Raw genomic sequence first — 12,726 nt, 5'->3', positions numbered from 1 at the left:
GGAATGTCTATCTGTGGTGAGATTTTTTGGCATGGTGGAAGATGTTGTGACTGAGTATTGGAACAGTTCACACCAAATAAGAAGAGGAACCATGTAAGAAACTAAGCTGCAAAAACAGCCCATTTTGGATTTACAAAAAAAAGTCACTGGAGCAGGTAGTTTTAATTTTCATGCAGGCAGTAGCAGGTGGTCAGGGACAAATAAATAAAGACCTGCTCACATGGTGTTTCACAGTACATTTACCATGTTCTTCTGTTCCCCTTCAGTAACTGCTTTACCCTGGTGCGGGTTATGGTGATTTAAATTGCTATTCGTTCTGTTTTGGGAAATACTGCAGGCCTGGGCTGGTGCTGGAGGCTGGCAGGAGGCTGGCAGGCAGAAGTTCTGAATGGGGCAATCTGTAAAACAGGATGGTGCAGATGTTAGTTTACAACATACATTCTTGCTGAAAGGCTTTACCTTAGTCACCCTAAAGCCAGCCTAAATGTTCAGGGGGGTTCAAGCAAGAGAACTGCCACAATCTCAGTAATATTATAAAAATGTCATTGTCATTGTCGTTCCTCATCTAGGCACCACACACAGCTTTGATGCGTTTCTTTAGCAGCCTACACACAACCCTGTCTAAGGGTTGAAGCAATATTGCACATCCATTTTATACTATCTTATACTACTGAATTATGTTATTGGGTTGTTATTCATGTGTGTTTGATATTATGAATTTTTTTTTTTTAATTACGGCGTTAATGACGGCATAAACAGCATCAACTGGACTTGTTCAACTCTGCATTTTCTTATTCTTTTTAGCTTTTTTATATTAGAGTATAAAGTATGTGTACTTTCTAAAGCTCTTAAATAACACTAATAATATAACATCAGTTTTAAAATTTGTACTTTTTTTTCCAAAAGTATTGTGTATATATAAGTGGCATAAATTAATATTAATACATTAATAAATAATATAGCACATAATTTTTATCTGGAGCATCTGTCCAGAGCTCCGATGAGAAAGAGCAGTAGCCAAATTGTTTCGCTTACAGCACACAATTTGCTACTAGTGTATATATGTTTACCTACGTATATATTTATTTGTCTTAACATATATTTAAAATGAATTCTATTTTAATAAAGTGAAAAAAGTGATAAAATTGTATGATGTATGTTATGTTCCAGGCTTTGTGTTAGCTTTGTTAGCAGATTAGCAGCATGACTAACTATACCAGTAACACACACACACCAGAGGCACTTCTAGAGTTAAACACAAATTAAATAACACACTAATCAGGGTGAAAACTGAAGTTACATGTGATGTGCCAGGCTTTGTAATAGCTCTTAGCAGATTAGCAGGAGAAGCTAACTGTACTACCTATAAACACTCTCCAGAGACACCAAAGATCTCTGCTACTTTCTTCCAAGCCTTATTTTTCTTTGTTTCATCTCTACACTTTAAATGAGTGGAAATGTAGCAGAATTTTTCGAGTAAAGCAGTTGTTCCCAAACTAGAGGTCAAGATCCCATGTGGGTTTGCTTGATTTACAAATGGGTTCATGAGAGAAACTCAAAATTTCTGTTTTGTTTTAGTCATTTATTTTACAAATTAATATTGTCATCTTGTGAATGTCACTTTTAATTACCTATATGGCAAATGTTTGTGGACACCTGACCATGACCCCCTTATGTGCTTCTTCCCAAAACTTATACCTCCAAGTTAGAGGTATATGATTGTCCAGAATGTCTTTGTATCCTGCGTGCTGGAACCTATTTCATCATGACAATGCCACTGAGCACAAAGTGAGGTTCACAAAGACATGGCTTGTCAAGGTTTCTTTGAAAGTGTCCTGCACAGAACCTTGACCTTGTCCCCATTGAACACCTTTGGGATGAAGTGGAACTCCAAATGCACTCCAGGCCTCCTCAGCCAACATCAGTGTCTGACCTCATTAATGCTCTTGTGGCTTAATGGGCACAAATCCCCACAGCCACACTCCAAAATCTAGTGTAAAGCCTTCCCAGAAGAGTGGACGCTGTTATGGCAGCAAAGGCGGGACCAACTCCATATTAATGCTGTGCCTTTGGAATTGGATATTCAACAAGCACTTACGGGTGTTATGGTCAGGTGTCCACATACCTTCGGCCATACAGTGTATGTATATTAAGCACGAGTGTGTGTGTGTGTGTGAGAACAATGCTCGTGATTTCGCTGCTTCTGCACATGCACGCAAAGTAATACGTTAGGTACAAACCAGGCCCCTGTGCTTTGTGTCAGGCCACATCATACCACCCCGGTGTGGATTAAATTCCTATAACAACACAACACTTCCCACTAGACTGGTAAATCAGTGCAAGGAATATTCCTTTGGTTTTTAGTCCAGTTTATATGCATACAGCATGTTTCAAGATTCAAGATCTTTATTGTCATATGTACTTTGGTACAATGAAATTCTTATTTTGTTTTTTGCTCATGAGAAAGACGGTGTAGAAGGGCAACAAACAATAAATTACAAAGGCAATAAAAATACAAAAAAATATACAATAAGGAACAAGGCAGGAAGAATAATAAACATAAACAATACACAATAGCAAAGGTAAATTTGCAGTATGGATAAGAGAACCCATATGCAATAAGAACAATTAACAGGAAAAAGGTTATGTTCCTAACATAATACAAAATTCAAATGCTACAGTAGTCCCATATTATAATTCTGAAATTTAAAAATACAGGGTGGGCAAGGCTTGGAGTGACAAAAATTAATAAAAAAAAAAAATTCTCACAAAATTCATTTGGGAACTGACTTAGGAACTATTTGCAGGTAGGAACTAAAATTGTGAGAGGGGAACTGAAAAAAAAAGTGGTCCCACGCGCGCAATGTGATTGGTCGAGGAATCATTCGAGCCAATGGTATGAATTTGTCGCGTTATGGCGTCATGCCTAATTTGCATATTGTGGAGATATGTTCAAATCAAGTGTGTGTCGCCGCCGTAGTGTGAACGCAGATAGGAGTGTATCTCCTGTCCTGTAGGGGGCAGTAGAGCACGTTTCCTTTGTTGCTTCATTTCAGCTCCGTCTAGGCTGAATCCCAAATGACTTCTTATCCCTATATAGGTGAGCTCTATAGGGTGCACTAACCATTACTCTATAGCCTATGTAGTGCCCTTAAAGTCTAGCAGCGACCTGTTTTGGGACTGAGCCCTAGTGTGAGTGAGAGAGAGAGAGAGAGAGAGAGAGTGAGCAGTAGGCGAGACACACTCGGCTAATATTTTGCTAGGGAAAGAAAGCGTTTTGAAAAACAAAGCAGTAAAATGACTAAATTAGACGAGTTAAACGTGTTCCTGAGTGAGAGACTGTCGGCGGCGGTGAATGAGATTCTCGACACAGTGAGCAGGATGATGCAGGAGTACGAGGAGGAAACGGCTCGGATACGCAAAGAGAACGACTATCTGAAGGAAATGTTAAAGCTCACAGGATGCACTTTTACACACACCAACCCGGGTAGGAGGAATAGTCATGAGTTATAGATAAGAGGTTGCATTAAATGCACGTGCTCTGTGAGAGGATGATGTAAGAGGTGATCTCTAGGCTCGTGTGTCTAGGAAGTAAGTGTAGGGGTTGAAGAAGTAGCTGGGAAGTAGTGATGGAGTGAAGCAGTGCTGAGAGGTTTGGCTTTCAGAGCCATGTTTATTACTGTAGGGTGACTCTACTCTCACAGACTTGAGCTCTGCTCCTGTGTGTCTCATGATGGCTTCCTGGCTCTAATACACCTGATCCAACTCTTCTGCTGTCAAGGCAGGACATCACAGTCGAATAGGGTATTTAAAAAAAAAAAAAAAGAAGAAGAAGAGATAATTCATTTTTGCCAGTTGATTGCTGATATTCTTAGTGTCGTTTTATTATTATTATTTTTTGTATTGGAGCTTATATAAAAAGAAGTAGAAGTGGAACTCCACCACCATCAAGTCTAATCCTTCTTTCCTTCTGGAAAAAAATAACAAAAAAACAATAGAAACCATCACAGAAATTCTAATGGTTTCCACTACAAATACCATTACAAACCATCAGCTAATCAGTAAAACCATTACCATTACTGGTCCTTATTGGTATCTACATTACATGACATAACGCATGATAGTTATAGATAGATATTAATAGAAGGCAACAAATTACCAGTAGAGACCCACAGAGACCATTAGAGTTTCCATTAAAACCAATAGTATTCCCATTATAACCATTAATTCTATTAGGGTTGTTGTTGTTGTTGTTGTTGTTGTTGTTGTTTTCAGCAGGGTTGTTACTAATTTGTACGCTTAAATAAATACATTTATGTCTGAAATACACTTAAATACAGTTTTCTTCAAACAGAAAGGAAGCTATTGAAGAAAAACTCATTCAGGCATTACCATTATTGGTCCTTATTGGTATCTACATTACACGACATAACACACCACTAATAGAAGGCAACAGATTACCAGTAGAGACCCACAGAGACCATTAGAGTTTCCATTAAAACCAATACAATTCCCATTATAATCGTTAATTCTATGAGGGTTTCTGTTTTTTTTTTCTTTTCTTTTCAGCAGGGTTGCTACTAATTTATAAATAATATATTTAAATATATTTAAATAAATAAATACATTTATGTCTGAAATACACTTAATTACAGTTTTCTTCAAACAGAAAGGAAGCTATTGAAGAAAAACTCATTCAGGCATTTGATGTTGCTGTGACAGTTCGTCTTCTGGTTCACCAACAATCTGGAAATAAGTCTTTTTCCATTTCCTGTGTTATCTGTTTGTTTTAATGTGGACTGTGTATCTTTTTCTGTATGTTATTTTACTCAATCAAGTCAAATCAAATCAAATACACTGCCTAGTGGCAGAGGCATAAAAATACACTGACCATCCCACCCGTGTGTGCTTTTTAAACATCCTACTCCAGATTTAGTTGCCACTTTGATGTCTGCTTTTCTCCTGGGAAGGCTTTCTACTGCGTTTTAGAGCGTGGGAAATTGTGCTCATTCAGCCTCGAGAGCATTAGTGAGATCAGCTACAGATGTCACTGTTTTCTCCCAAAGGTGTTCAGTGGGGCTCAGGTCAGGGCTCTGTGCCGAACACTCAAGTTCTTCCACATCAATTTCGGCAAACTATATCTACATGGAGTCTGGTTTGTGTACAGGGGTTTTGCCATGCAGGAACAGGTTTGAGCCTCTTAGTTCCAGTGAAGTGAAATCTTAATGCTACAGCATACAGAGACATCTTATACAACTGTGTGCTTCCACCTTTGTGGCAACAGCTTGGGAAAGAACCACATTATGGGTATGAAAATGTGCATACTTAATAAAAAACTAGAAAATCTAGTCTTGAAATGAAAAGATGTTTAATTAATAAGAAAATATCCTTTCAATTAGTAATAGACATGAACATGTACAATGTCATGAATGCTTCTGATTCTGAACATTCCAAAAAAAAAAAAAAAAAAAAAAGATTTAAAGTAAACATGATTTGATATGTTTCCACTGATAGGTTATCTGGTGTGTAAAGGAAATTGAGACTTATGGCATAAAGACACGTACAAAACAAGTTTTTCAGGGACATATTTTATGATATGATTGTGCCATGGGTTGGGCTTCTCCATAATTTGCTTAGTTCTCCTGAATATTTACATTTCTGATGTGACTGACACGAAAATATTATTTTTTCTTGTAGTGTTTTGCCTTAATAAGAAAGGTTGTATGTATGTACAAGTACGTATGTTACAGAACAGTTGTATCCACTAAACAAGTCTTCTAATAAACTGAGGAGCTGAAGCAGGTGTGTTGGAAGCTGGAAAAACCTGAAAGTAACCTTATGTTCACATGAGCAAACAACAGTGTGACAGGCAAATATTTTTTACATATATGCATGATGCAACACCGCAACGCCCATGACAAGCGACACTTAAATTAACATTTTCTCAACTCTATGCAAATTCCATATGATCTGGTAAAGCGACAAATCCAAACAATTGGCTCGAATGATTCCGCTGATTAATCCTATGGTTTGCACGGTCTGATATTTCTTCGGTTCCCCACAACTTGCAATTCCTACCTGCAGTTATTTCCCATTTACCATTTGATGCACAAATATTGTATGAAAACTTGAATAATAACAGTGGTTTCCTGTTATCCTGTCATTCACAACATCTTATTAAATGTTTGTAAAGCTTGGCAGAAAGTAGCAGAGTTTGTTAGTGCCTCAGGTGAGTGTACGTATCTAGTACAATGAGCTCACTTTGCTAATCTGCCAATGAAGCAAGTACGAAGCTGTAACATATTAATTAAACCACCAGTTTTCACTGATTAGTATGGTATTTATTTTGTGTTTAGTTAGTTGTAGAAGCATTTATATTTTTGCTAATACTGCTTCTCATCAGAATTTTAAAAAATCTGGACAAGGCACAGCCACAAGTGACAACAGTAGTGGTCATTACATACCCACAAGAGACAAACAACAAGCGCCATGTGGGACTTGTTGATGCTAATGTGTACATAGTGTAAGAAGAACTGTTGCCTCCCTAGCACTGTTTCAGCAGAAGCTTTACTGGACCATGGTGCTTCATGATCACAGCTGGATTCCTCTGATGTGGGCTTTTCTGTCATTCACAGGTGGGGTCCCTTCTGTGTCTCTTGGAAAACAAGATGACATCTCAAGCTTGCAGCAGGAATCAGAGCCCCAGGAGAGCCTGAGTCAACACCGAACAGCAAAGAAAGAAAATGCAAGCATAAAATCAGAACATCCCACCCCTCAGTACCCTGCACATTCTGACTCCGAGTCTGAAACCAGGCCGACAGACGACACTGTGGAACCTCCCCAGTGCACCTCTCTGTTAAACTCACACGCTGTTGATCAAGACGTGATAGACTTTGATTTTCCCATAAAAGTCAAAGTCGAATCAATGAATATAGAGTCACATTCAGGCGATACCACAGACAATATGGATGCCAGCAACCAGAGCTGGTCTCCACAGAACTGGGATCTGTTTTCAGAAAGAAATTATCAGAATAGAGTACAACAAGGAGCTGGTGTGCATCCATACAGCACGGAAGGTCCTCGCTCTGCAGAAACCACAATTCAAAACCAGCCTGTAGAGTTCCAGGCAGCGTTCAGCTACACAAACAGGACCATATGCAATAACAGGCTGCACTGTACCAGCAGACACTGTGAACTTCAGAAAAGGACCACGTCGAAGTCGAGCCCTGTGTGGCAGTATTTCTCACTCAAAGAGGGTGACTGTAGTAAGGCGGTGTGTCTGATGTGCAAGGCGGTAATATCTCGTGGAGTTAAAGAGTACACAACATCAGCACTGTTAAAACACCTCCGTATGAAACATGGCAAATGTTGATTTTTTTTTTTTGTAATTTTGTACTCTTGAATCAGTAGCTAGGTTTACGATTACGAAGAAAGAAAATAGGACAATGTGTATGAATGACACCAGTCTCTAATGTAGCAAATGAAAACTGTACTGACCAAATGTAGTTCATTTAATTTGCAATGCTCCTTTCACTTCATTTTGACTGATAATGCAGACCTGAGCTGGCTCAATACCATCCCATGGTTTTACTGAGATACACCTATAACAGATAAAAACAACCTAAATATGCATAAGTTCTTCACTGGTTATATACAGATTGGTGGCAAATTAAAGGAAAAAGAGTTGGCTTTGACTGTTATGTATTAGGAGCATTTTGCTTGTATGGTTTGGGCAATGCAATACAGAGTTCTTCTGACTGATCACCTTTATCCTATGATGAAACATTTCTATCCTGACAGGAGTGGTCTCTTCTAGGATGACCCCGCCCCCATCCACCAGGGCTCACTGAATGGTTTGATGGGTATGAAAATAATGTAAATCATATGCCATGGCCCTCCCAGGCACCAGATCTCAACCAAACTGAACACTTCTGGGGGATTTTGGAGAGATGTGTTAGACAGCGCTCTTCATCACCATCTTTCAAACACCAACTGAGATAATCTTTTGGAAGAGTGGTGTTCATCCCTCCAGTACGGTTCCAGAGACGTGTAGAATCAATGCCAAGGTGCATTGCTGTTCTAGTGGCTCATGGGGGCCCAACACCTTACTAAGACACTATTATTTTTTCCTTTAATTTGTCACCAGTTTAACCAGTTTATAGTTCCATCTTGGGTATCTGAGGTGATGAGAAAACCTCACATAGTAAAAGTGATCTAGAATCAGTTTGTATTTTCAATACCCTAGTCAATATTGTTACTTGGATCAGAGAGGTTGTTCCTGGGTCGGCATTGTTACTGATACAATTCATTCATATCCAAAACATGTTCATAACATAAAAGCTAAAATAATAGCTGCACTGTATTTTTTTTTTTCTTCAAAAGATGTTTAAGAGCAGGTGATTATAAAGTCCAGAAAGTTATAATGATAACCTTGACCCATGATATGTGAATTTGTGTTTTGTTTTCATGGTATAATTTTAAAATGCTTTGGACTTTGTAATTTGTTATTCCAGGAATAAACAGCAGTCATGTGGGATGCAAACTTTTGCACACAATTTTACCTACTTTTGTGCAGAAATTATAATTATTTACTATTTTTATAAAAAAAAAAAGTAAGGGTGACTCTATAGTGGTGCCATCTCACAGCTTCAGGGTTTCCAGGTTTGATCCTGATCTCAGGTCACATGTTCTCCTTATGTTCACGTGGGTTTCCTCGGGGTTCTCTGGTTATCTCCCAATAACATGCCAGTAGGTGGATGGGCTAGGTTGTAATGAACTGGCATCCCATCCCGGAAGTATTCCCCTCCTCACAAGCAGTGTTCCCCGGATAGTCTCCAGATCCATCAAGACTAGGAAAAAGTGATTACTGAAGATGAATGAATGAAATGTAATGGTTTACAATTAAAATGGCACTAGTTACTGATTATTCAGACACTGTAACACCATAAATCTGTTTCTGTGAAAGTCTTCTCAAGACCAAAACCAGATATAATACAAGCACTACAACCTCACCAAATCCTATTTCCGATTGAGAAAAGTCCACTCTTGGACCCAGTGCCCCCCATTATTCCCACTAAACTATCAACAGCCAGTCAGTCTCTCTCATACATCCACAAGTACTATGAATAAGATATTAACAAGTTTGTCAGATCAGAGATCAGAAAGGCATCTGTCCTGTTTCTCTAGTTTCTTTGAAGGTCTTTGAACAATAGTACAAACATTTTCAAAAAAAAACTTTTCAACCCTTTGCACTCTCCTTGTTTGCTTCAAAATATTGCAATATTGTACCAGTCTCAAAAAAGCATGAATCACCACATGTCTGGTGTTGGTAGTTATGAAAACTTTGGAGGTGATTGTATCTCAAATACATCACGACTTCCTGCTGGATCCTGTTCAGCCAACAGGTCTGCAGATGATGCTGTAAAGTCTGACCTCTGGTGAATCATGCAAGGATCATACATTATTCTATAGCTACATCTCTTCTGAATTTAGTATGAAATGAGCTGAAATTATATATAATATACATGCATTAATTTCACCACTGCTACAAACTTAGCACTTATGTCATCTATGGGTGAGTCACTGATTTTCATTCCTGACGGCTCTGGAGCTTTTCAAGGATGTATGGTCTCTGCTGTTTGCACTGCATTAAAACACCAACAGGTCTGCATACAAACATGAGGTTGACCAGCCTGTGTACTGCTGCAGTGTAAACAATTTGACTTCAGAAGTGAAGTGTTCTTAAATTGATCAGTGGTAATACAGGTCATTGCTATTTCTTGGAACCATCATTTTCACGGAGCTCACAGCGTGCAGCACTGATTCTGTCTATAACAAGTTCAGCAGAGGGTGTACTTTCCACAGCAGCTGAGCTTTTTTTTAACTTACTACAAGTGCTAACGTTGGTCCTGGCAGCCTCATTAAATGTCTCATTTGGCTCAACCACAACAAAAGAGAAGGTGAAACTACAGTCCACCATCCAGTCAGCGGAGAGGATCATTTGCAGCATCCTGCCATCACTCATTACCTTTAAAATAAAGGCAAAAAGAGAGAAGACAAAATTGCCACCAATCCCTCACATCCAGTTTAAGCAATTTTTCAAGCCGCTTTAAGATACCAGATAATTAAAACAAGAACATCAATACAGAGATGCATATTCATGCATATAGTAACATGTGGAAGTGAGATCATTAAGCCATGACTTAGTGAGGCAAGGAAAAGAGATTATTTCACTGTAGCCCCAGCTTATTAAACATAAGGATGTATTTCACAAGCTCTCTTCTGAATCCTAGCAGCAGCACGTCAACTCCTCGCCGCAGCACTAAGGGCCGACTGTAAGTTCAAATGATGCTGTTCGCTTGTTGCATTCACATGCAGCACCTCGATAAGTACTGCATAGAAAAATAAATCATAATAACTGAACAAATATAACAAATATACCTAATAAAAACCAAACATACACATAATAATATAATAATAACAACAATCCATTCCATTAAACACATACTGTAGTATGTAGTAATATGCTATAGGATAAGATATGTGGTATGTGTTACATTATTACTATTATTATTCATTGTTGTTTATTTAATTTATTTATGCATTAGAAAAAGTAATGTTACATTAAATTTTACATGTGAATTTTTAAAATATTTATTTGTTTAATTATTTTCTCATACTGTTATATTATTGCACTATTATTTATTATAGAGCTCAAGTCATGAAAAAATATACACATTTCATAAGGAATAAGCTCTTTATTATTATATCATATCATTAAACTAAACATGCTTAAGAATCATTTTAAATAATAATAATAATGATAATAACCACAGGCATAAAGATCAACATCAAAAAGTGATTTTTTTTATTTGCAGTATGTATGTTAATTCCAAAAAAATTAAATAAAATAAAATAAGTTGAATTTATGCTGTTCCTTAAAAGAATTATTAATAATAATACCAATCAAACATACACACAGAAATAACATCCCAATGTTGACCATGGCATACTTGTTGGTGCCAAACAACTGGTTTGAGTATTGCAAAAACTGCTGATATCCTGATTTCACACACGACAGTCTCTAGAGTTCACACAGAATGGTGTGAAAAACAAAAAACATCCACTGAGTGATAGTTCTGTAGGCAGAAACACCTTGTAGATAAGAAAGGTCAGAAGAGAACAGCCAGACTGGTTCAAGCTGACAGGAAAGCTATGGTAACATATGTAAATAACCACTCTTTACTACCGTGGTGAGCAAAAAAAGCATCTCAGAATGCACACGTCAAACATTGAGTCAGATAGCCTACAACAGCAGAAGACCACATCAGGTTCCACTCCTGTCAGCCAGGAACAGGAATCTGAGACTACAGTGTGCACAGCCTCACCAAAACTGGACAGATGAAGATGAGGGAAAAACAAAAACCATCACCTGGTCTTTTTTCAGTCTCCAACTGTCCAGCCTTGGACTCCTCATTTCAGACGCTGTTTAAAATGCTATTTTAAATATGGCCTTTCTTTTCCTTCTCAGAAAGAGCCATTCTTTGCAGAATGACCAGTTGCAGAAGCAGGAAAGGCTGTATAGTGGGGAGTGGATTTTTCAGTAGGAAAATCAAAGCAAACAGAATAGAAGTGATATAATCCATAATCAATTCTGTGTTCTTCACACTAGTGATAGAGACTCGAAAAAACTAACAATGCTCTACGTAAGACAGACTAGCACAGTAACATAACAAAGTCACTACAGCCGTGAGTACATACAAATTCTTAGCAAGTTTTTATCTATACAGTCTACAGTTAGGGTACAGTTAGGGTAGCCCAACCCACTCTCATGTTAATTAACCTTTCCTTACTCTATATAGTTGTTTTTCAGCCTTCTGTTTATGTTCCCAATGAGTCTCCCCTACCCTCTTCATCCATTCTAAGTTTGGCCTAGAGTGTGTTCAGGAAGCGCTGTCTAGCATAGCACTACATAAGAAAAGTCTCCACCTTTAAACATTCAGCTGAGTCCAGAAATGTTCAGCAGAATCAAAGCTAACACTACATTACTTAGCTATTGCTAAGTTACTGACTGATCAGTGTGCTAACCTAAACACTGAGTAGAATTCTTTTTGCATTCTTCTTATTCAGGGCCTAGTTTGGAAAGTGTGTTTGGGCCTGTGGGGCCCATTGCTTCACCAGTGTACAGCAGTACAGATGGTAAGCATGACCTTTATTTATCTGATGTGATTGATAACTAATATTTAATTGAGCCCGCTGAAAGTACTTAAGCACAGACTTCCAGTTCTGGCACCATCTGGAACCCACTGCTTCAACTCAGTGATAAGGAGTCAGCCACGCTGGCAACAGTAAGAGGTCTGTCTCGTTTGGCTCAGATTCCTCCACTATGTAGGAAAGCATCACTGCTAATTGGTGCATATGTGGTTTGGCTAATAAACATTGTTGCATGAATATTGTCTGCTAAGTATATTTCTCTTGAGATCAGGTATTATTATCTAGTGTCAAAGGACACTTTCACATATTTTAGATTTTACATATAAAGCCAGATATGCTTTTGAGCAAGGTAGACAACAAAGGTAATCAGTTCCACGAAAAAATCAGCCTCCGGGGGGGTTGTGTACTTCATTGAATCTCAGGGCTATGTCACCAGGAGCTTAAGGCTTGCAGTACAGCCACCCTTGATGATCAGAGAGACCCCCAGTGTAATGTAAGTGCACCCTGCCCAGG

The 12,726-nt window shown here is 38.3% G+C and overlaps 1 protein-coding gene across 1 annotated transcript; it reads left to right on the top strand.

Moving 5' to 3' along the window:
- Positions 1-3,184: 3,184 nt before the first annotated feature.
- On the top strand, positions 3,185-8,542 carry si:dkey-93n13.2 (uncharacterized). Its single transcript, XM_034309669.2, has 2 exons — positions 3,185-3,487; positions 6,636-8,542. Exons 1-2 carry the CDS (start codon positions 3,298-3,300, stop codon positions 7,370-7,372), a joined length of 927 nt encoding a protein of 308 aa, XP_034165560.2. The 5' UTR covers positions 3,185-3,297; the 3' UTR covers positions 7,373-8,542.
- The last annotated feature ends 4,184 nt before the right edge of the window (positions 8,543-12,726 follow it).

Source organism: Pangasianodon hypophthalmus, chromosome 13 (assembly GCF_027358585.1).
Source record: "Pangasianodon hypophthalmus isolate fPanHyp1 chromosome 13, fPanHyp1.pri, whole genome shotgun sequence".
In the NCBI taxonomy this organism is placed as follows: domain Eukaryota; kingdom Metazoa; phylum Chordata; class Actinopteri; order Siluriformes; family Pangasiidae; genus Pangasianodon; species Pangasianodon hypophthalmus.
The sequence above is the reverse complement of the archived record's forward strand: the minus strand, read 5'-3'. Positions and strand labels throughout refer to the sequence as shown.

Coding starts and splice junctions, on each gene's coding strand:
- si:dkey-93n13.2 (XM_034309669.2), top strand. CDS start 3,298: ATGACTAAATTAGACGAGTTAAACGTGTTCCTGAGTGAGAGACTGTCG. Junction 3,488..6,635: donor TTTTACACACACCAACCCGG/GTAGGAGGAATA, acceptor TGTCATTCACAG/GTGGGGTCCCTTCTGTGTCT.